This window comes from Salmo trutta, chromosome 40 (assembly GCF_901001165.1).
Source record: "Salmo trutta chromosome 40, fSalTru1.1, whole genome shotgun sequence".
In the NCBI taxonomy this organism is placed as follows: Eukaryota; Metazoa; Chordata; class Actinopteri; order Salmoniformes; family Salmonidae; genus Salmo; species Salmo trutta.
The window spans coordinates 10969969-10994230 of NC_042996.1; the positions used below are offsets into that span (position 1 = coordinate 10969969).

The window sequence follows — 24262 nt, forward strand, 5'->3', positions numbered from 1 at the left end:
GCATACATTTGGTTTCCCTTGCTGTGAATAAAATAGCAAAACAAGAAAGTAGTGGCACACAATGTTGACTTTATTTGCCTTTATCCAACACCAAATGTTGTGCATATTTTTTGTAAAGGCTCCCTGCAATCATTGACTACTCTCAAAAAGAGGAATAAGTGAGTAGCTATCAATTTACATCTTGCGTCATTGGAATTTCAATAACCTTTCCAAAAAAAGAAAAGCAAAAACAAACAAATATGTTTTAATGACACAATCATTCATTGTTATCTAACAGCAGAAATGTTTGTTGCTGCATTAATTAAGCCAGACGTTATACAACTTTTTAATGTTCAGTCTATTAAGGGAATCCTGAATTCTGGTCCAAAATCTAAAGTCTACAACAAAAAATGTGAAATATTATTACAACTAATGGCAATTTGTCAGGACATTAAAAATAGCATCCCAGTCGGTGGGTGTGGAAGGCAGCCACTGTGCAGTAAATCAACTCATTTTGGAGGAATTTCTCCTGCGACGGCTGGTGTGACTGTATTTCCTTGTCTGCTCAGATCGCTCTCCTGAGTGCAACCGCTCATGCGCCTTCAGAAGACGTGGTAACTTGAAGACCTTTCCACACTGGTCACAGGGGTGCCCCTCCGCTGTGTGGTGGATAATTATGTGCTCCTTCAGGTGCTGATTCAGCTTGTATGTCTTCCCACACATGTCGCAGTGGTAAGGGCGTTCGCCCGTGTGCAGACGTTTGTGACTGCTCAAGCTGCTGCTCTGTTTAAAGGTCTTGTCACATATGTCACATCTGTAAGGTTTTACAGAGGTGTGTGTAAACATGTGGGCCTTAATGAGTCCGTTGCTGCCAAAAACCTTCTGGCAGACAGGGCATGGGATCTTGGGCTTGGGGCCATGGTCCCTTTGGTGTTTCTTCAGGTCGAACTCATAAACAAAAGTCTTTCCACACTGGGCACACAGGAACGGGCGGTTCCCAATGTGATAGCCCATGTGCCTCTTCAGCCCACTGGGATGAAAGAAGCGCATCCCACACTGCTCACAGATGAACGGGCGCTCCATGGTGTGCCAGCGCTCGTGGACAGACAGCTTGTATTGGGTTGGGAATCTCTTCTGACAATGAGTGCAGGGAAAGTTATTTTCACTTGCATGAGACTGGATGTGTATTCTGCAATAGAATGCTTGGGTGAAGCCCTTTCCGCAGATGGTGCATTTGTGTGGTTTTGCACCCATGTGGATGGGCTGATGCTTCTTCAAGTCAGCCTTTTTCCGAAAGCCCTTGTCACACTTTTCACACTTAAATGGCCGTGCTTCAGAGTGATTTTTCATATGAGTGGTCATGCCTCCTAAGGACCTGAAGGCCCTGCCACACTCAGTGCACTTGAAAGGTTTCTCTCCTGTGTGAATGCGGAGGTGATTTTCCAGCTGAGACGGATAGACAAAACTCTTCCCACACTCCTGGCAAATGATGGTTGCCTCAGGGATTTTCCTCTTCGAGGGTACCGTTATTCTTTGTGGCTTGGGCAGTCTCCTTCGGATAACAGCCCTCTCAAAGAGATTGGCTTCTGTTTCATGACCCCCAATTTCCACACTGCTTCCAAGACATGTGTCACCTGACCGGATCTCCTTGTCTACATCATTGTTTTGTGGAAGGGGTGGCAAGGAAGGGAGCGAGATCGAGTTACTTGCAATATGGGAGACCCACTGGTGGACACTCGCTAGCTCGACCGGCTGGTTATCTGGCTGGTTCCCATTAGTGACCGTGGCAGGGGTGACAATATGTGAAGGAGAGGCTTCGGTGATGAAAGTATTCATCAGTGTTGCAAGCTCTTTGTGTCTCTCTGTTGGCAGCATGCTCTCAACTGTTGGTGCCCCTACCACTGGCCTGCTTACACTTTGAGGAGTAGAAGAGACTACGTCGTTCTTTGGCAGTGCATTGTCTTCTTTACTGTCGAGTACAGAATTTTTCACCCGACATCCGTTATCCCTGGCATTCTGCTCTTCTCTCTCCACAGTAGTTACTGCTCCAGCGTGGTCCGATTCAACTGACATCATTCCCAGATCCTCCAAGTCACTGAAGGAGGCTGGGCTCATGATGCTTAGAGCGGCTTCTAATGATTCCGCTGGTTCGTCAAAATCTGTCTGCATGGACTGCATTCCACAGGTTAAGCGGAAAGACAGCGAGGACAGCACACAGTCCCCTACAGAGGACGTGACAGGTACTGAGAAAAAAGGACAAATACAGAAAAATCTATGAATATTTTATATTACACCAAATTCTGATTGTTTGAATTTGAAAGTACTGGGCATGTTTAGATTAATACCATTTGAAAATCATTCATATTCCTGTAAATACAGCTGGTTCAAAGTTATCAATAGATTGAACCATGGCAGTTTGACAAAAAGGGAAAACTACATTGTTCTCTGTTCAGCTGTTGATAATTCCACTGAACATTAACATGGAGAAGATATACTAATTAAAGTAACCCTACCCAACTGAATCTTATTCAGCAGGTTCTGGTGCTGGAGGAGGATCTTCAGGTGCTCAGGGTCAGACACAGACTGTCCACACTCCTCCAGGTCAGAGGGGGCAGCACTGATAATGGACGCTATCTGAGAAGAAGAGTTAGAAGCTAAGATCAGCAACCAGGGGGTTTCTTAGAGTGCGCAGTACGAAAAATATTATGGCATGTGTTGGCACGTATACTAACGTTCAAAAGTTTAGGGTCACTTAGAAATGTCCTTGTTTTGAAAGAAAAGCAGTTTTTTTTGTCCATTAAAATAACATAAAATTGATCAGAAATACAGTGTAGACATTGTTAATGTTGCAAATGACTATTGTAGCTGGAAACTGAGGATTTTTAAAGGAATATCTAAATAGGCGTACAGAGGTACATTAACAGCAACCATCACTCTTGTGTTCCAATGGCACGTTGTGTTAGCTAATCCAAGTTTATCATTTTAACAGGCAAACTGATCATTAGAAAACCCTTTTGCAATTATGTTAGCACAGCTGAAAACTGTGGAGCTGATTAAAGAAGCAATAAAACTGGCATTCTTTAGACTAGTTGAGTATCTGGAGCATCAGCATTTGTGGGTTTAATTACAGGCTCAAAATGGCAAGAAACAAATAACTTTCTTCTGAAACTCATCAGTCTATTCTTGTTCTGAGAAATGAAGGCTATTCCATGCGAGAAATTGCCAAGAAACTGAAGATCCCGTACAACGCTGTGTACTACTCCCTTCACAGAACAGAACAAACTGTCTCTAACCAAAATAGAAAGAGGAGTGGGAGGCCCCGGTCCACAACTGAGCAAGAGGACAAGTACATTAGTGTCTAGTTTGAGAACCAGACGCCTCACAAGTCCTCAACTGGCAGCTTCATTAAATAGTACCCGCAAAACACCAGTCTCAATGTCAACAGTGAAGAGGCGACTCCGGGATGCTGGCCTTCTAGGCAGAGTCACAAAGAAAAAGCCATATCTAAGACTGGCCAATAAAAATAAAAGATTAAGATGGGCAAAAGAACACAGACACTGGACAGAGGAAGATTGGAAAAAAAGTGTTATGGACAGACAAATCTACATTTGAGGTGTTTGGATCACAAAGAACATTCGTGAGACGCAGAACAAATTAAAAGATGCTGGAAGAGTGCTTGACGCCATCTGTCAAGCATGGTGGAGGCAATGTGATGGTCTGGGGCTGCTTTGGTGGTGGTAAAGTGGGAGATGTGTACAGGGTAAAAGGGATCTTGAAGAAGGAAGGCTATCCCTCCATTTTGCAACGCCATGCCATACCCTGTGAACGGTGCTTAATTGGAGCCAATTTCCACCTGGACAATGACCAAAAGCATAGCTCCAAACTACGCAAAAACGATTTAGGGAAGAAGCAGTCAGCTGGTATTCTGTCTATAATGGAGTGGCCATCACACTCACTGGATCTCTTGCCTAGTTAAATAAAGGTTACACATCTCAACCCTATTTAGCTATTGTGGGAGCAGCTTGACCGTATGGTACGTAAGAAGTGCCCATCTAGCCAATCCAACTTGTGGGAGGTGCTACAGGAAGCATGGGGTGAAATCTATTCAGATTACCTCAACAAATTGAAAACTAGAATGCCAAAGGTCTGCAAGGCTGTAATTGCTGCAAATGGAGGATTCTTTGACGAAAGCAAAGTTTAAAAGGACACAATTATTATTTAAATTAAAAATCATTATTTATAACTTTGTAAACGTCTAGACTATATTTCCAATTCATTTTGCAACTCATTTCATGTATGTTTTCATGGAAAACAAGGACATTACTAAGTGACCCCAAACTTTTGAACGGTAGTGTATATAGTTGTCTAACAATGTCAACATTAGATATGACTGGTGAATTGTTAGTTATAGACTTGTTGTGTAACAGTTCATTACCTGGGAGAGATCTGGCACAGATAGCAGTCGTTCCAGTCTGAGGACCAAGCCTCCCACAAGGGCCTGCAGTGCTGTGTCATACTTGGAGCCATACTGTATATGGAACTCCTCCTACAGGGAAGGAAAGAAAAGGTTAAAGTCAGTGTCTATGACATGACAAAGTGGACAGTGTGAGAGGAAAGGGAGAAAGCCTGCCGAACCTGGAAGAAGTGCTTCCTCTCATAAGGGTTTTTCAGCAGGGTTTGGACCAGTGCCACAAAGTTAGCCTGCGACTCCTCCACTTCTGCATCTTGCTGCTGTAACACAGATTAGGAATCATTTGATACAAAGTACAGCCACTTCCGTCATCAGAATTACATGTTACTAAAAAGAGGGGCATTGAGTGTAGAAGTCACAAGTCTAGCCTGAAAACAACTTTTATCTCTTACCCCATCCGTGTTTTCACTTTGCAGATCTAAGGAATCAGATGAGTGACAGCAAAGCAAGACAGATGGCAGAAAGCTCCCGCAACCCCACTGGAAGGTGTTAACACTTGTATGTCGTTTACACTTATCCAGTCCCCTCAGATTTGTACATTACAGAGCTAAAGGCTATTTTCAAATCAGAGTACAGCGCATATTTTACCCTCGTTTAAGTGATGTCGCTCCAGCCTTGGTTTTTCTGGGTTAATGCTATCAACAATCATACTTGAATATGTTGCATTACATGTGAGTTGTTCACTGGTATGGGGCGGAATTTACACACTTTCACACAGGAGATAAATATTCTTACCCCCAAGATGTTCATCTTTTCCAGGAGACGTTGGATGTCCTGAAGGTTGGGTGGGTCCTTGCGGAACAACTCCAAGATCATCTAAAATAATGGGACAAAATTGTATATGATTTTTCTAATACACCGTTTCAAAACCACCCCTCCCATGACCACACATCATGCCACTCACCCTTGCTCTCAGGCCCAGGATGAGTTGAGCCCTCTGTTTGTAACTCAGCAACTTTGGAACAGCTTCAGTCACCACAGTTACAAATTCCTCGACCTTCCCATAGTGCATCACATTGCGTTGATTCACCACATGCCATACAAATGAATACATCAGCCGCAGGGGAGAAACCAATAGTCGCAAAGAGGAGAGAGGAAGTGGGGGACCTATAGCAAGACAGAACAAAATGTTAGCTTGTGTGGCTTCATCCTCTTTCTTTAGCAACAAATACCTCCAGCAACATGGCTAACTAGCTAGCAAACGTAATTTAGAAGGCAAGCCGAAACGGACATTAGTTTTATACTTAACTACCCATTGAAGATAGTCGCTAGCTAGCTAGCGCTCTGCACTGCAGTGACTTGGGTCTAGCCAGGTTCACATTTGTAAAATTGGTTAGATTGCTAATACATGGCTAGTAAGTGTCATATAATGTAACATACCCGTACTGGCTGTACTCTTCTTGACTCGTTTGTCCATGCCGGAATGTTAACAAATATGTACGATAAGCAGAAATCTAACTAAAGATAATTAGCATGACAGATAGCTATCAACTCACTGACGATTTTTTTGTGTGAAAATGTTGACGACAGGACAGAGGGAAACGGAACCAGAACAGAGTTTTGACCAGACTATTAACAATAAGATTGGCAGCATAACATCATTATCGCCACCTATCGTGCTGGAATAAGAGCCGCAAGTGAATCCTTCTGCTCTGTTCTTGAAATGACAGTTTAGGTAAAAACATGAATTTCATCATTTCTCTGTATAACGTTATATATCTGGATGAGTATGAATCTTTATTAATGAACTTTTGGGGCTTAATACAATCTTTAAATGTATTTTAAAAAGTAATCGCACAGGACCATTCTAACAAACATTTGGTTTCCCTTGCTGTGAATGTTTTCAACTTAAACAGCAAAACAAATGAGTAGTGGCACACAATGTTGACTTTATTTGCTTTTATCCAACACCAAATGTTGTGCATATTTATTGTAAAGGCTTCTGGCAATCTCTCAAAAAGAGATATGTGAGTAGCTGTCAATTTACATCTTATGTCATTGGAATTTCAACCTATCCAAAAAAAAAAAGCATCACAAACAAATGTTTTAATGACACAATCATTCATTGTTGTTATCTAACAGGACATATGTTTGTTTCTGCATGAATTAAGCCAGCCATTCTACCATTTGTCAATGTTCAGTCTAGGGAATCCTGGATTATGGTCCAAAATTGTCAAGTTTACAACAAAAAAAACAAGGACATGATTACAGCCAATGGCATGGCATTGTGACAAAGTTAAACTTGTGTCAGAACAATAAAACTAGCATTCCAGTCATTGTGTGTGTGGAGGGCAGCCACTGTGTAGAAAATCAACTCCTTTTGGAGGAATTTCTCCTGTGACGGCTGGTGTGACTGTATTTCCTTGTCTGCTCAGATCGCTCTCCTGAGTGCAACCGCTCATGCGCCTTCAGAAGACGTGGTAACTTGAAGACCTTTCCACACTGGTCACAGGGGTGCCCCTCCGCCGTGTGGTGGATAATTATGTGCTCCTTCAGGTGCTGATTCAGCTTGTATGTCTTCCCACACATGTCGCAGTGGTAAGGGCGTTCGCCCGTGTGCAGACGTTTGTGACTGCTCAAGCTGCTGCTCTGTTTAAAGGTCTTGTCACATATGTCACATCTGTAAGGTTTTACAGAGGTATGCGTAAACATGTGGGCCTTAATGAGTCCGTTGCTGCCAAACACCTTCTGGCAGACAGGGCATGGGATCTTGGGCTTGGGGCCATGGTCCCTTTGGTGTTTCTTCAGGTCGAACTCATAAACAAAAGTCTTTCCACACTGGGCACACAGGAACGGGCGGTTCCCAATGTGATAGCCCATGTGCCTCTTCAGCCCACTGGGATGAAAGAAGCGCATCCCACACTGCTCACAGATGAACGGGCGCTCCATGGTGTGCCAGCGCTCGTGGACAGACAGCTTGTATTGGGTTGGGAATCTCTTCTGACAATGAGTGCAGGGAAAGTTATTTTCACTTGCATGAGACTGGATGTGTATTCTGCAATAGAATGCTTGGGTGAAGCCCTTTCCGCAGATGGTGCATTTGTGTGGTTTCGCACCCGTGTGGATGAGCTGATGCTTCTTCAAGTCAGCCTTTTTCCGAAAGCCCTTGTCACACTCATCACACTTAAATGGCCGCGCTTCAGAGTGATTTTTCATATGAGTGGTCATGCCTCCTAAGGACCTGAAGGCCCTGCCACACTCAGTGCACTTGAAAGGTTTCTCTCCTGTGTGAATGCGGAGGTGATTTTCCAGCTGAGACGGATAGACAAAACTCTTCCCACACTCCTGGCAAATGATGGTTGCCTCAGGGATTCTCCTTTTCGAGGGTACCGTTATTCTTTGTGGCTTGGGCACCCATCTCCTTCGGATAACAGCCTTCTCAAAGAGATTGGCTTCTGTTTCCTGACCCCCAATTACCACACTGCTTCCAAGACATGTGTCACCTGACCGGATCTCCTTGTCTACATCATTGTTTTGTGGAAGGGGTGGCAAGGAAGGGAGCGAGATCGAGTTACTTGCAATGTGGGAGACCCATTGGTGGATACTCGCTACTTTGACCGGTGGGATACACGGTTGGTTCCCATTGGTGACCGTGTCAGGGATGACTAATTTGACTATCTGTAAAGGAGAGGATTTGGTGAAGGAACTACTCATCAGTGATACAAGCTGTTGGTGTCTCTCTGTTGGCGCCCCTTTTGATGGTGACCCTCCTACTAGTCCGCTAACACCTTGAGGACTAGACACGCTCTCTGGCAGTGCATTGTCACGCACTGCATTTTTCACCCCACTTCCGTTATCCCTGGCATCCTCTTCTCTCTCTACAGTATTATCTTCTCCAGCATGTGGCGAGTCATCTGACATCATTCCCAGATCCTCCAAGTCACTGAAGGAGGCAGGGTTCATGAGGCTTAGAGCGGCTTCTAATGATTCTGATGGCTCATCAAAATCTGGCTCCATTGATGGCATTCCACAGGCGAGGCGGAAGGACAGCGAAGACAGCACACAGTCACCCACAGAGGAAGTGAGAGGTACTGAGAAAAAAAAAAAAAGAAGAAAAATATTTAAGTACATCACAGTTAAGGATATTCTACTAATTAAAAAAATACTAAGCTTTTTATTTCCATTCCTGTTTAAAAAAATCATACAGTGGTTCGTAATGAACTGAAAGGTCCCGTATGTAGTTTTGTGTGTGACCCAACCAAATGTACATACATCTATAACTCATATTTCTGTCTTTCTCATTGTAAGCAAGGCTGAAAAGTGCTATATCAGTGTTATGCATGCTATTTCTATGCCTTCCATCCTTAAGTTGAGCTTTTTAACCTTTTAATTTAAGGATTTGTAAACTAAATTCATACAGCTAAAAATATTATATTCATGATCATTGAAAATATATTTCACAGTGGTTTAATTATTTAAATTGCTTGTTTTGTCACTAACTGAAAGTAGGAGAACACTACAGAATTTTACCAACCAGGTAATGGCTGAGCGATTTCTCCACATTGTCCTTTTAATTATAGATGTCAAAAATAAAACTTGTAATGTTCTTTGTTTAGCTGTTTATAAATCTACTGTACATACACAGAGAGGATAACAGATAATGATTGAAGTAGAGACTCCAAAGCTTTCTATGGACTGTTTTCAAGCCTACCATTTTTGTTTAACTGGGTTTTATTTAGCAGGTTCTGGTGCTGGAGGAGGATCTTCAGGTGCTCAGGGTCAGACACAGACTGTCCACACTCCTCCAGGTCAGACGGGGCAGCACTGATAATGGACGCTATCTGAGAAGGAGAGGAAGAACCTGAGATCAGCAAAAGGGGGGTGGCTTAGCATGTGAGGACAAGACAATAATATGGCATGTGTTGACATAAACTGTTATCTAATAATGACAAAATTAGGTATGATCAGTGAACTGTTAGTTATAGACTTGTCATGTACCAGTTCATTACCTGGGAGAGATCTGGCACAGATTGCAGTCGTTCCAGTCTGAGGACCAAGCCTCCCACAAGGGCCTGCAGTGCTGTGTCATACTTGGAGCCATACTGTGTATGGAACTCCTCCTACAGGGAAGGAAAGAGTGACAGTATCTGAGAGAACCTACCTGAATGATGAGCCGCTAAAAGCAAGTCAGATGAAAGGGAGAGAGAGAAAGTATGTCAAACCTGGAAGAAGTGCTTCCTCTCATAAGGGTTTTTCAGAAGGGTTTGGACCAGCGCCACAAAGTTAGCCTGTGACTTCTCCACTTCCATATCTTGCTGCTGTAACACAGAATGTGAAATATTTGACACAAGTATAACTTTTCTGGTTATCTGAATTGAGCTATTAAAATTAGTAGCTGTTACACCCTTTGAATGTATGCAGGAGAGAGAAAAATATTCTTACCCCTGCGGATGCACTGATGTTAATCTTTCCCAGGAGACGTTGGATGGCCTGAGGGTTAGGTGGACAATCCTTGCGGAACATCTCCAAGATCATCTAAATAATGGGAATCATGGCGATATTGAGTAAACTTGCAACTTCCCTGCCCTCCTTACACACATATAGTTTCTACTGGCATTGATATAAATGTGTCAATCAAAGCATAATCAACCACCCCTCCCATGACCACACATCATGCCACTCACCCTTGCTCTCAGGCCCAGGATGAGTTGAGCCCTCTGTTTGTAACTCAGCAACTTTGGAACAGCTTCAGTCACCACAGTTACAAATTCCTCGACCTTCCCATAGTGCATCACATTGCGTTGATTCACCACATGCCATACAAATGAATACATCAGCCGCAGGGGAGAAACCAATAGTCGCAAAGAGGAGAGAGGAAGTGGGGGACCTATGGAAAGAAGAGGGAACCAATAAATATTTAGGCTGTACTGGTTGTTGCATAACAAAAAAATCATATTCATCTACAACATCAAGGCTATACAAAATATTATAAGACTATACCACAGATGAGAGTTATAATCTCTGGTTTTACTATATTTAGCAGCAATAGCTAGCTACATTTAGAAAGAAAGCCAACATGATATTGACATGAAATGAATGTAGTTAGCTATATTAATAAGTTACTTTACAGTTCACTTGGGGCTGCCTGTATGTTAAATTTGAGCTACTCTAGCTTACGTTTAGCCAGGGTTAATAGCATAGACTGTAACGTTACTTTTAGAAACAACCCCTACCCGTACTGGCAGTCGCTTTGACTCGTTTGTCCATGATGAAAAAGTTGTTATCAAATGTATGTATGGATAATTAACAGCATACAACTGTATATCAACAAGCAATAAAATAAATGTGAAAATGGAAACAACAACCGTACATTCAGAAAGTAATTAATGTCTCGTCAGCAACACTAGAAAAGTATTTCCGGGTCACTGTTTCGGGAAATTTCAAAATAAAAGTAACCACGTAATAGTAAAAAAGTAATTAACCTCTATTTCAGTGGCGATTTTAGCATGTAAATCTTGGTGGGGCAAGCACATTTTTTGGGGGATGCATGCCAGCAAAGCCACTACACAACTCAACACTAAACAATACATGAATTACACTATAACGGTGACAAACAGTGCCCCCAAACTGTTAGGGCCTACACAAAGCTGTCCCAACAGCAGTCCCGACACCTTAGCACTGCTACACCTGGCTTTCAGCAGAGCCTTGTCTGGCAGCGAAACAGTTCATTCATACTCATTTACTGCCTTTTAAAAAAACATAGCTGATATGGCTGATTTGTTTAAACAAATGTGATTTCTACTGACAATTGAGATGTACACACTATGGCATAAGGGGAGGACACGCGGATAAGAGGCAATCCGTAATTTCGATTAAGACATTAATGAGCGAGCGACGACAGACGTAGTCAATATAACTATTTGTTCAGCCTTTTTGAAATGTGCAGCGACTGAATTCAGAACATGTGCCGTTCTTACAGTGTACTCCCTGTACAACATATCAGAACCGTAGGATAAATAAAGGGGGCATATAAACAGACAATTAAATGATTTAATGACTTATTCAATGATTACCCTCCTCTAAAACAGGTTATAGGCTACATGTGCACCACCATGTTAGAATAGTAGGCGAAATTAAGAGGTGAAAATAGACCAAATTATTAGGGTGAGGCACATTGAACACCATTTGGGCTCCCGAGTGGTGCAGCGGTCTAAGGCACTGCATCTCAGTGCTAGAGGCATCACTACAGACACCCTGGTTAGATTCCAGGCTGTAACACATGATGGCCGGTGTAAGCCGTCATTGGAAATAAGAATTTGTTCTTAACTGACTTGCCTAGTTAAAAAGATTGTGTCAAAAAACATACATGTCATATAACACAATTTGACATGTTAAATAACACAATTCTATTATAGAATGTTGTGTGTGCTGAATTTGCACATGCAAACCAAGCACCACCACTACTATCAGTAGCACTGTCAAAGCTGTACAAAAAAAGTTGGCAAACAAGCACACACTGGGCACGAACGATGTGTTTACAATACCGCGTTGGTGAAAAGAATACTACATTTGTAGGGTGAGCCACATGGGCTACTAACAGCTTACTACACTTAGTATTACTTTCTTAGCTACAGTATACATACAGTTGAAGTCGGAAGTTTACATACACTTAGGTTGCAGTCATTAAAACTTGTTTTTCAACCACTCCACAAATTTCTTGTTAACAAACTATAGTTTTGGCAAGTCGGTTAGGACATCTACTTTGTGCATGACACAAGTAATTTTTCCAACAATTGTTTACAGACAGATAATTTCACTTATAATTCACTGTATCATAATTCCAGTGGGTCAGAAGTTTAAATACACTAAGTTGACTGTGCCTTTAAACAGCTTGGAAAATTCCAGAAAATGATGTCATGGCTTTAGAAGCTTCTGATAGGCTAATTGACATCATTTGAGTCAACTGGAGGTGTACCTGTGGATGTATTTCAAGGCCTACCTTCAAACTCAGTGCCTCTTTGCTTGACATCATGGGAAAAACAAAAGAAATCATCCAAGACCTCAGAAAAAAAATGGTAGACCTCTACAAGTCTGGTTCATCCTTGGGAGCAATTTCCAAACGCCTGAAGGTACCACGTTCATCTGTACAAACAATAGTACGCAAGTATAAACACCATGGGACCATGCAACCGTCATACCGCTCTGGAAGGAGACGCGTTCTGTCTCCTAGAGATGAACATACTTTGGTGCGAAAAGTGCAAGTCAATCCCAGAACAACAGCAAAGGACCTTGTGAAGATGCTGGAGGAAACAGGTACAAAAGTATCTATATCCACAGTTAAACGAGTCCTATATCGACATAACCTGAAAGGCCGCTCAGCAAGGAAGAAGCCACTGCTCCAAAACCACCATAAAAAAAGTCAGACTATAGTTTGCAACTGCACATGGGGACAAAGATTGTACTTTTTGGAAAAATGTCCTCTGGTCTGATGAAACAAAAATAGAACTGTTTGGCCATAATGACCATCGTTATATATGAAGGAAAAAGGGGGATGCTTGCAAGCCGAAGAACACCATCCCAACCGTGAAGCACGGGGGTGGCAGCATCATGTTGTGGGGGTGCTTTGCTGTAGGAGGGACTGGTGCACTTCACAAAATAGATGGCATGATGAGGAAAGAAAATTATGCGGATATATTGAAGCAACATCTCAAGACATCAGTCAGGAAGTTAAAGCTTGGTCGCAAATGGGTCTTCCAAATGGACAATGACCCTAAGCATCCTTCCAAAGTTGTGACAAAATGGCTTAAGGACAACAAAGTCAAGGTATTGGAGTGGCCATCACAAAGCTCTAACCTCAATTCTATAGAAAATTTGTGGGCAGAACTGAAAAGGCGTGCGTGAGCAAGGAGGCCTACAAACCGGACTCAGTTACACCAGCTCTGTCAGGAGGAATGGGCCAAAATTCACCCAACATATTGTGGGAAGCTTGTGGAAGGCTACCCAAAATGTTTGACCCAAGTTAAACAATTTAAAGGCAATGCTACTAAATACTAATTGAGTGTATGTAAACTTCTAACCCACTGGGAATGTGATGAAAGAAATAAAAGCTGAAAATCATTCTCTCAACTATTATTCTGACATTTCACATTCTTAAAATAAAGTGGTGATCCTAACTGATGTAAGACAGGGAATTTTGACTAGGAATAAATGTCAGGAATTGTGAAAAACTGAGTTTAAATGTATTTGGCTAAGATGTATGTACATTTCCGACTTCAACTGTATCTCCCTTGAATATTACATAATATATGCAGCAGCCTTGTGAAGGTGGCGCAGCGGTCCTTTGTGGGCAAATTCTGTCATCAAACTTTGTCATCAAAGTTCGGCATTCTCTGCATTTTTGGTGGGAACTCACCAAAGAAACTCACACGAAAAAAACACACACAGCCACTCCATTGAATAGCAGGATAACGTTAGTGGTAGCTTTGCAATGCTTGCAGTTAGCCACTGATTCCTTCCAAACTACTCATTGTTGAGTTTGCTATTTCCAACTTGTTGTGTAATCTTTATGTCCAATGGCCGATGAGCACGATACGTTTTATCTATAATTTCTCTTCCTTATTTCTCTTCATTTGACAAGGATTAAAAGGATTTGCCAGTTGATCGTCGACTTTATTCACGATGATGACTGCTAGCTAATACTTTGAAAGTAAGATATTGACATGATCAGTCCAATCAAAGCTACTGTACATATAACGTGATTTGACATAATTTTATCTTTTGCCAATGACTTTGAGCCTTCTTGGAATGGCACTTGTCATATAACTCTATGGCAGGACCCCAAGGGCTGAAACTTTGGATGTCTACCCGTATCAAGGACTTAAACCTGGTGATGACGTACTTTCCCCATGAGTGACAGAACACTAAGCCAATCACGGCTCAATGCTCCTATTTGCTGCTGGTTTGCCCCACCATCACAGAAAGCACTGAGCTGGGCTGAAATACCTGCATTTTGGAGCTGCCTTACTCGGGAAAACAAAAAAAGAGACCATGTGTGTATGCAGCTTTATTAACTGAATGATATGTACCTATTTCTTTTACATTGTTTGCAAACTGATATGTGACACGTATTAATTCCAAAATAACACGCAAAACGGGCAAGCTAAAAAATATATATATATATATATATATTTATATATGCGGTCATAAGTACATTTTTTCTCAGTAAAGTAGCTATCAGCAAAGTCAGTGTCAAGTGCTAGTGTTAGTTAACAAAAGTCTTTTAAGGGGGGGATTATTTAAAATACTAATTGAAGAGGTAGGGTTAAATATGTTTTTTTTTGGAAGATGGGCAGGGACTCTACTGTCCTAGCTTCAGGGGAAAACTGATTCCACCATTGGGGTGCCAAGATATAGAAGAGCTTGGACTAGGCTGAGTGGGAGCTGCTGTCCCGTGGGGGTGGAAAGGCCAAGAGATCCAGAAGTGGCAGAACAGAGTGCTCGGGTTGGGCTGTAGGGTTTGAGCATAGCCTGAAGGCAGTGCCTCTTGCTGCTCCGTAGGCAAGTATTATGGTCTTGAAGTGGATGCGAGCTTCAACTGGAAGCCAGTGGAGTGTGCGGAAGAGTGGGGTGACATGGGAGAACTTGGAAAGGTTGAACACCAGGCAGGCTGCAGTGTTTTGGGTAAGTTGCAGTGGTTTGATGGCACAAGCGGGGAGCCCAGACCACAGTGAGTTGCAGTAGTCCAGACAGGAGATGACAAGTGCCTGAATTAGGACCTGCACTGCTTCCTGTGTGAGGTAGGGTCGTACACTATGGATGTTGTAGAGCATGAACCTGCAGGAGCGAGTCACTGCTTTGATGTTTACAGAGAACGAAAGGGTGTTGTCAAGGGTCACGCCAAGGTCATTTTCACTCTGGAAGTGGGTCACCACTTCCAGCCATGATAAAGAGGTGGAATAGCAGCTCCATCTTGTCTAGATTGAGTTTGAGCGTGCTCAAACTCTAGGTTGAGTTTGAGGTGGTGTGCCGACATCCAAGCTGAGATATCTGCCAGGCATGCAGAGATGCGTGTCGCCACCTGGATGTCAGAAGGGTGGGGGAGAAAAGTAGTTGAGTGTCTTCCGCATAGCAATGATAGGAGAGACCATGTGAGGATATGACGGAGCCGAGTGACTTGGTGTATAGACAGAAGAGGGCCCAGAACCAAGCCCCGGTGGACATCGGTAGTGAGAGTACGTGGTGCAGACAAAGATTGTCTCCATGTCACCTGGTAGGAGCGGCCTGCCAGATAGGATGCAATCCAAGACTGTACAGAGCCTGAGACACCAAGATCTTGGAGGGTGAAGAGGAGGATCTAATGGTTCATATTTTCGAAGGAAGAGGATAGACCTAGAAGGATGAGAACAGAGGAGAGAGTCAGCTTTGGCAGTGCGGAGAGCCTCCGTGACAGAGAGAAGAGCAGTCTCAGTTGAGTGACCCGTCTTGAAGCCTGACTGGTTAGGGTCAAGAAGATCATTCTGAGAGAGACAGTGAGAGAGTAGGTCTGAGACAGCATGCTCAAGTGTTTTGGAAAGAAAATTAAGAAGGGATACCGGTCTGTAGTTTTTGAGGTCAGAGGTGTCGAGTGTTGGTTTCTTGAGGAGGGGAGCAACTCGGAACATTTTGAAGTCACAGGGGACGCAGCCAGTGGTCAAGTATAAGTTGATGAGGGAAGTGAGGATTGGGTTAATCAAATCAAATCAACGTTTATTTGTCACGTGCGCCGAATACAACAGGTGTAGACCTTACAGTGAAATGCTTACTTACAGGCTGTAAACAATAGTGCGAAAAAAAAGGTATATATGTGTGTGTGTGTGTGTGTGTGTGTGTGTGTAGGTAAGTAAAGAAATAAAACAACAGTAAAAATACTTTTGAAAATAACAGTAGCAAGGCTATATACAGACACCGGTTAGTCAGGCTTATTGAGGTAGTATGTACATGTAGATATGGTTAAAGTGACTATGCATATATGATGAACAGAGAGTAGCAGTAGCGTAAAAAGAGGGGTTGGCGGGTGGTGGGACACAATGCAGATAGCCCGGTTAGCCAATGTGTGGGAGCACTGGTTGCTCGGCCCAATTGAGGTAGTATTTACGTGAATGTATAGTAAAAGTGACTATGCATATATGATAAACAGAGAGTAGCAGCAGCGTAAAAGAGGGGTTGGGGGGGGCACACAATGCAAATAGTCCGGGTAACCTGTTCACGAGTCTTATGTCTTGGGGGTAAAAACTGTTGAGAAGCCTTTTTGTCCTAGACTTGGCACTCCTGTACCGCTTGCCATGTGGTAGTAGGTAGAACAGTCTGTGGCTCAGTTGGTAGAGCATGGTGTTTTCAACGCCAGGGTTGTGGGTTCGATTCCCACGGGGGGACCAGTACGGAGAAAAAAAAATTATGAAATGTATACATACACTACTGTAAGTTGCTCTGGATAAGAGTGTCTGCTAAAATGACCTAAAAAAAAATGACTGGGGTGGCTGGGGTTTTCGAACATTTTTAGGGCCTTCCTCTTACACCGCCTGGTGAAGAGGTCCTGGATGGCAGGCAGCTTTGCCCCAGTGATGTACTGGGCCGTACGCATTACCCTCTGAAGTGCCTTGCGGTCGGAGGCCGAGCAATTTCCGTACCAGGCAGTGATGCAACCGGTCAGGATGCTCTCGATGGTGCAGCTGCAGAACTTTTTGAGGATCTCAGGACCCATGCCAAATTTTTTTAGTTTCCTGAGGGGGAATAGGCTTTGTCGTGCGCTCTTCACGCCTGTCTTGGTGTGTTTGGACCATTCTAGTTTGTTGTTGATGTGGACACCAAGGAATTTGAAGCTCTCAACCTGCTCCACTACAGCCCCGTCGATGAGAATGGGGGCGTGCTAAGTGCTCGATCTTAGTCCTGTATTGACGCTTTGTCTGTTTGGTGCTTAGTCTTAGAGCATAGCGGGATTTCTTATAAGCTTCCGGGTTAATTTTCCCTGCATTAAAGTCCCCAGCCGCTAGGAACGCCGCCTCCGGATGAGCGTTTTCCTGTTTGCTTATGGTGGAATACAGCTCTTTTTGTGTGGTCTTAGTGCCAGCATCGGTCTGTGGTAGTACGTAGACAGCTACAAAAAATACAGATGAAAACTCTCTAGGTAGATAGTGTGGTCTACAGCTTAACATGAGATACTCTACCTCAGGCGAGCAAAACATTGAGACTTCCTTAGATATCATGCACCAGTTGTTGTTTACAAATATACATAGTCCTTCCCCCCTTGTCTTACCAGATGCCGCTGTTCTATGCTGCCGATACAGCGTATAACCAGCCAGCTGTATGTTGATAATGTCGTCGTTCAGCCACGACTCCGTGAAGCATATGATATTACAATTTTTAATGTCCCGTTGGTAGTTTAATCTTCCTCGTAGGTCGTCAATTTTATTTTCCAATGATTGCATGTTAGCTAGTTGAACAGAAGGCAGTGGGGGTTTGTTCGATTGCCAACGAATTCTCAGAAGGCAGCCGACCTCTGTCCTCTTTTTCTCCGTCTTCTCTTCACGCAAATGACGGGGATTTGGGCCTGTTCCCGGGAAATCAGTATGTCCTTCATGTCGGGCTCGTCGGACTTGTTAAAGGAAAAAAAAGCTTTTTCCAGTTTGTGGTGAGTAATTATTGTTCTGATGTCCAGAAGTTATTTTCTGTCATAAGAGATGGTACCAGCTACATTATGTACAGAATAAGTACAAAAATAAGTTACAAATAACGCAAAAAAATGAACAAAAAAACACATTTGTTTAGGAGCATGTAAAACTTCAGCCATCTTCTCCAGCGCCATGATTCAATCGACATCCGGCGCCATCCTGTCACGCCCTGACCATAGAGAGCCTTTTATTCTCTATGTTGGTTAGGTCAGGGTGTGACTAGGGTGGGTTATCTAGGTTGTTTTATGTCTATGTTGACCTGGTATGGTTCCCAATCAGAGGCAGCTGTTTATTGTTGTCTCTGATTGGGGATCATATTTAGGCAGCCATTTCCCCACTGGTGGGATCTTATTTTGAGTTAGTGCATGCTGCACCTCTTATGTTACGGTTCGTTGTTTATTTGTCACGTCCTGACCAGTATAGGGGTTATTTGTTATCATAGTTTGGTCAGGACGTGGCAGGGGGTGTTTATTTTATGTGGTTCAGGGTGTGTTTTGTGTATGTGTTTAGGTAGAGGGGGTATTTGATTTATTAGTCCGGGGTTTGTTAGTCATTGTTCAATGTTAGTATATTTCTATGTTCTATCTAGTCTTTTGTAGTTCTATGTTTAGTTAATTGGGGTTGGACCTTCAATTGGAGGCAGCTGGTTATTGTTGCCTCTGATTGAGGGTCCTATAATTAGGAGTTTGTTTTTCATGGAATTTTGTTCTTGTTTAGCTGTTTGCCTGACGAGACTGTCCAGTTCGTTTTGTATACGTTTCATGTGTTTTCCTTCTTCACCAAATAAAAAGATGAGTGTACATTTTCCCGCTGCGTCTTGGTCTCTACCCTACGACACCCGTGACATTATTTCCTTTTTTGTTTTGTAAGTTTCACAAAATAAAGATGTGGAACTCCGCGCACGCTGCGTCTTGGTCCGTCTCTCCACACAATCGTAACACATCCTCGACTTTCGTCTGCAGTCGCTTGCTTCAGAATCCTTACCACTCAAGCAAGACCATTAACATTTTATATTCATCCAATGTTTGCTATATTTTTGGATGACGTGATGATGTCGTCGCTGCTCATGAATAGGATGTTGGTGACCCAGTGGATTCTGCTGAGGGGTGGCTCATAATAATGGCTAGAACAGAGTTTTTGGAATGACATCAGACACATGGAAACTATTTCACTAATTCCTCTCGAGCCATTACCACAAGTCCATCCTCCCCAATTAAGGTGCCACAAAACTCCTGTGGTTGGTCCATATAAACTGGATGCAACCCGTACAGACAGTCCATGAAGCGGTGTATGTGAACGTGAGTAGATTACCTTGAAAACAACAGTCGGACATCTTGGACGTTGTCCCCAGTTCTTATTAAACCTCAGTGATCCAGGTAGTGTTGCTGCCGTGAATCAGAAAATATTCTAAACATCCAACCAGAAGTTTTTTTTTGGGCAGCATAGAAGCTGGCAGCATTACCGCCACCTAGCATGCTGGAGGAATTTGACGCGTAGACTACAAAAAACATTGAAAATCCTATAGCGCATTGTAGGCCTACTCTTGAATACACATATACTTTTTAGGTCTACACAAATGTCTGGATGGTTTGTACACTTTGCACACTGTCAGTGTTAATTGTCTGCGTTCTGTCTGGACCAACCTTACCTAAATAGGCATAAACACACCAACAAACAGGCACATTAACTGATATTATATTCAAATTGGGCCTTGACCTTACCTGTGTTTGTCATGATAATCCTTGTCATGATAAATGTTAATATTGTATTTCAACACATTTGTGAAAGTCCCCAGTAAGCAGATTTGGATCACTTTCTCTACAGCTGAGGGAGGTTTGTGTACGGCTCTGTATCACTGTGTGAACGGAGTAGCTTCATGCTGCTGACAGTAGTAATCTCCTGCATCTTCAGCTTCAACTCCACTGATGGTCAGAGTGAAATCAATATCATATCCAGTGCCATGATATCAACCAGATGTTAAACCTCTGTCAAAGTTGATGATGAATTTAGGAGCTTCTCCAGGTCTCTGATGGTACCAGGCTAAATCATTGTCAATGGCACCGCTAGCTTTACAGCTGATCGTGGCAGACTCTCCAGACTGTGCCATGACAACTACAGGAGTCTGGGTCAATAAAATGTCACCTACATAGCCTGGAAGAGATAAAACAATATGAATTTGCAGTCTTTGATTTAGATTAAACCTTTTTCAGTTCAAATATGGATATTAGAATAAATAATTGTTGTTTAAAATAGGATAATGATATTAAAATCGATAGCTTTAAGGTTAATTACTGAAGTAATTCCAAACTTACCATTTGTGTAAAATGCAAGGACCATGATAGTTACGGAGATAAAATGTCTTATGTTGTGTTGCTTCTATAAAGGACACGTTTAATTCACAGGGCTATAAACACTTTAAGCCCACTGAAGCATGTGCTGTCAATGCAAATTGTCTTCATATGCAAATGAGAAAACAGTCTGATGATACATGACACCTGTGATATGAATGCTGTTGACAAATCATCAGTGAGATTATCAGAATTTTTGTGTGGTTTATTTCTTCATAAAAAAAACAATATCAATACTGTCCAATATTGTAAGACAGACACTAATATAAAAACATTGTCTAGATATATTTTTGTTCACTTTAGAGTTACAGTATTTCCCTCCCCTTGTAAATATATCTGGCCCCTATTGGCTCCTAACATCCTACACAGACAAAATGTACTTTGTTAAGTAACCTTGTGTGTGCCTGATCAAAACCTTACAGAGAATAACAAGTGAGTGACTTGTCACGAGTTGTACGTTCATCCTCCTCCATGTTGTCTGACTCGTATTTGCTACCAACCACTCTCATCGAGCAGCTTTTGTTGTCACGCTCTCGCTTTCTCTCTCTCTCGCTTGCACGCACACACACACACACACACACACACACACACACACACACACACACACACACACACACACACACACACACACACACACACACACACACACACGCACACACAGACACACGTGCACACACACACACACTATGTGACTGGGTGACAGTGGACTGGTACACAATACTGTCCTTGTGCCGTACACAAAAGGTCAGATGAATCAAAGCATATGAATCACAGACAGCTGTCTCTCCTCTCAGGCTCTCAGACGCACTTCTAATCCACATCACTGCCAAATATCCTCCTCATTTTCTTGGATACTACACTGGATATTGATTCACAATCCATTTGATAACATTTATGATAAATATTTAGCTGGAAATGTTAGCGAAACAGCACAGAGACGTTTTTGTGAGATGACGGCATGGTGCTTGAAGAGGCTCAGGGCAGGTTATGAATGGGTAGGGGACAACAACTCTTTCAAAAAAAAGTAATGTCCCCATTTAGATAGAACACAAATATCAAACAAGTAAGAGTTTTTAAAATGTGTGCGTGCGGGTAAGTGTATGAATGGCAGTGACAGACAGTAGTGCTCGTAGGCGGCCCTTGCGACATTAGTCCGCCGGACCCTGGTCTATAGTATTTACATGTTATCATGACAAGTCCTCTGCCTGAAGGAAGAAACATTGGATTTCAAGTCTTCCTCATTAACTTCTCAAGTTCCATATGAAGAGCAAAGTGAGTAAAAATCCATATTTTTATGTATGATATTATCAGACTTTCCTTTTGTGATTTTTTTTTGAACGTTTCTAGAATTAACTTGAGGGTTGATGAGAAAGTGAAGCCATATACAGATTCAGAAAAGAAAGCAATGTACGGAGGGGTTGGGAAAGGAAAGTCTTCCCTTTCTGATGTGCTTCCTCTGTCAGATTCGGACGACCACGTGTGTCCTCCTATTTCTATTCACAAGTCTTGGAGTATGCTCCGGAGGATTTGGGAATCCTGTAACAGATGATGTGAGCAGGCTGATGTTATTGGTAAGAACTTCTACATACTCTAACCTGAACTGTACTATGCAAAACTAGTCTGGTGATTATTTAGAGTTTATTTAATCATTAAAACTACATTAAATCTCTTCTTTTGATACAGAAAATGGGTCAAACTGGGCAAAAAATAAATGACCAAATAATCCTAATTTATTTTTACAGAAACACAATATTCCAAAGGGTTATAACATTTCTATACATTATCTTCCCAAAGAGAGGGTGAGTAGAATTTCTCAAAAACAAAACATCATGCAGAAACTATTAGAAGGAGAGAAGTTGTGCTGGGTGGTCTTAAACTTTGGCAGCATTGTTGTTGATGAACATTTTTGTTTTATCTGGAATCTGTGGAATGGAATTATATGTAACCTAGTCGGTTTTCTTCCTTTTTCTTTCTCCAGAGTGGTGTGTGCTGGGTTCTACTGAATATCTATCCACTGGAACAAAGCCTTAGGGAACTGGCCCGAGTGTTTGGTGCCATTTCTTCCAACAAAGATAATATTATGATCTTTATCACCATGCTGCAAAATCTACGTTTCCAATTTGATCATGAGGAGCTGGTAATGCCTGTCAGTTCTCCCAAATGTAGATCCAGTTACTGTAGAACCAGTTACTGTAGACCCAGTTACTGTAGACCCAGTTTATTGACTGTATTAAGTGGTGCAACCATCCTGATGTTTACTTTGTTTGTCTGCACTTCCAGGAGGCAACAATGCAAGTCTTTAAATGCCACTATAGGGCGGTCAAATGGCCATCTGGGCTGTATTTTGACTATATCAGAGACATTTTGAATTCTGCAACTCACCAAGAAGGAGGATTCCGCTGTGTGCCTCCATCCTGCCCTGCCCCTACTACACCAGGTAAGAAACACGCCCCAACACACAGTATCCATTCAGCCCCCACATACAGCATTCACAAGTCTCTTCCTCACAGAGCGTGTTGTTGTCGCTCTCAGGAAGTGAAGCACAGGACCATGAACAGACTCGGTCAAGGGGGAGTCTGCTGTCCCTGCTTTCGATCCCAGTCACAGCATGTGTGTTCCTCATTGTGTGGGTGGTAAGTTAACAATGTGGATGGCTTGCTCAGGCTGTATGACAGTGTCTGGTCCAGAAGACCTACAGGGTATGCAGACTCTTGTTCCAGCCCAGCACTACTACTACGCATCTAAATCAACACTTCAACTAATCATCAAATGTGTTAGTACTCACCAACAAACTAACATGGTCCAAGCACACCAAGACAGGCGTGAAGAGGGCACATCAAAACCTATTCCCCCTCAGGAAACTAAAAAGATTTAGCATGGGTCCTCAGATGCTCAAAAGGTTCTCCTGACTGGTTGCATCACTGCCTGGTATGGCAACTGCTCGGCCTCCGACCGCAAGGCACTACAGAGAGTAGTGCGTACGGCCCAGTACATCACTGGGGCCAAGCTCCCTGCCATCCAGGACCTCTATATCAGGCGGTGTCAGAGGAAGCCCCTAAAATTTGTCAAAGACTCCAGCCACCCTAGTCACAGACTGTTCTCTCTGCTACCGCACGGCAAGCGGTACCGGAGCGCCAAGTCTAGGTCCAAGAGGCTTCTAAACAGCTTCTACCCCCAAGCCATAAGACTTCTGAACACCTAATCAAATGCCAACCCAGACTATTTGCATTGCCCCCCCCCCCCTATTTTACACTGCTGCTGCTCTCTGTTGTTATCATCTATGCATAGTCACTTTAATAACTCTACCTACATGTACATATTACCTCAACTAACCGGTGTCCCCGCACATTGACTCTGTACAGGTACCCCCTGTATATAGTCTCGCTATTGTTATTTTACTGCTGCTCTTTAATTACTTGTTACTTTATTTCTTATTCTTATACATATTTTTTTAACTGCATTGTTGGGTAGGGACTCGTAAGTAAGCATTTCACTGTAAGGTCTACACCTGTTGTATTTGGCGCATGTGACTAATACGATTTGATTTGATACTTGGCTAGAACAAAAGCCTGCACACTGGCTCTCCAGGACTAGGACTGAAGAGCACTGGTGTATGGTTTTGGATGCTTCAACATGATACTCTGTTCCACAGATTAAATCTAGAAGAGGAGGCACCCCAGAGAGTAACCTTGAGAGAGGCCATAGAAGGCTGTCCACTAATGTGGAACGGACCATAAACATCCTTATTCCACCAGTCACCAGTACAACTGACACACCAATAATGGGTGAAGCCTGATCACCACTGAGGTAGCAAATGA

At 42.7% G+C, this 24262-nt stretch overlaps 3 protein-coding genes across 3 annotated transcripts; 1 reads left to right on the forward strand and 2 right to left on the reverse strand.

The window, feature by feature from the left end:
* Positions 1-49: 49 nt before the first annotated feature.
* On the reverse strand, positions 50-6088 carry LOC115180435 (zinc finger protein 135). The gene is made up of 7 exons (XM_029742516.1): positions 5831-6088; positions 5355-5557; positions 5186-5266; positions 4615-4710; positions 4415-4525; positions 2493-2613; positions 50-2222 (listed from the first exon to the last, which is right to left on the reverse strand). Exons 1-7 carry the CDS (start codon positions 5865-5867, stop codon positions 484-486), a joined length of 2388 nt encoding a protein of 795 aa, XP_029598376.1. The 5' UTR covers positions 5868-6088; the 3' UTR covers positions 50-483.
* Positions 6089-6319: 231 nt separating this feature from the next.
* LOC115180436 (zinc finger protein 419) lies at positions 6320-10751 on the reverse strand. Its single transcript, XM_029742517.1, has 7 exons — positions 10624-10751; positions 10075-10277; positions 9833-9925; positions 9613-9708; positions 9400-9510; positions 9102-9231; positions 6320-8481 (listed from the first exon to the last, which is right to left on the reverse strand). Exons 1-7 carry the CDS (start codon positions 10655-10657, stop codon positions 6761-6763), a joined length of 2388 nt encoding a protein of 795 aa, XP_029598377.1. The 5' UTR covers positions 10658-10751; the 3' UTR covers positions 6320-6760.
* A 10953-nt stretch (positions 10752-21704) lies between these two features.
* Positions 21705-23139, forward strand: LOC115180148 (uncharacterized). Its single transcript, XM_029742032.1, is given in 5 exon segments — positions 21705-21716; positions 21908-22015; positions 22187-22377; positions 22380-22581; positions 22725-23139. Coding segments are annotated over 5 exon segments (870 nt in total). The 3' UTR covers positions 23082-23139.
* Positions 23140-24262: the final 1123 nt, after the last annotated feature.

What these genes read in the sequence shown, in the direction of transcription:
- LOC115180435 (XM_029742516.1), bottom strand. Translation starts at nt 5,867, where the DNA reads ATGGACAAACGAGTCAAGAAGAGTACAGCCAGTACGG. An exon ending in TCCTGGGCCTGAGAGCAAGG is followed by an intron (nt 5,267 to 5,354) that starts GTGAGTGGCATG and finishes CCATTATTTTAG; the next exon opens with ATGATCTTGGAGTTGTTCCG. An exon ending in AGAGGAAGCACTTCTTCCAG is followed by an intron (nt 4,526 to 4,614) that starts GTTCGGCAGGCT and finishes CCTTCCCTGTAG; the next exon opens with GAGGAGTTCCATATACAGTA.
- LOC115180436 (XM_029742517.1), bottom strand. Translation starts at nt 10,657, where the DNA reads ATGGACAAACGAGTCAAAGCGACTGCCAGTACGG. An exon ending in TCCTGGGCCTGAGAGCAAGG is followed by an intron (nt 9,926 to 10,074) that starts GTGAGTGGCATG and finishes CCCATTATTTAG; the next exon opens with ATGATCTTGGAGATGTTCCG. An exon ending in AACCCAGTTAAACAAAAATG is followed by an intron (nt 8,482 to 9,101) that starts GTAGGCTTGAAA and finishes TTTTTTTCTCAG; the next exon opens with TACCTCTCACTTCCTCTGTG.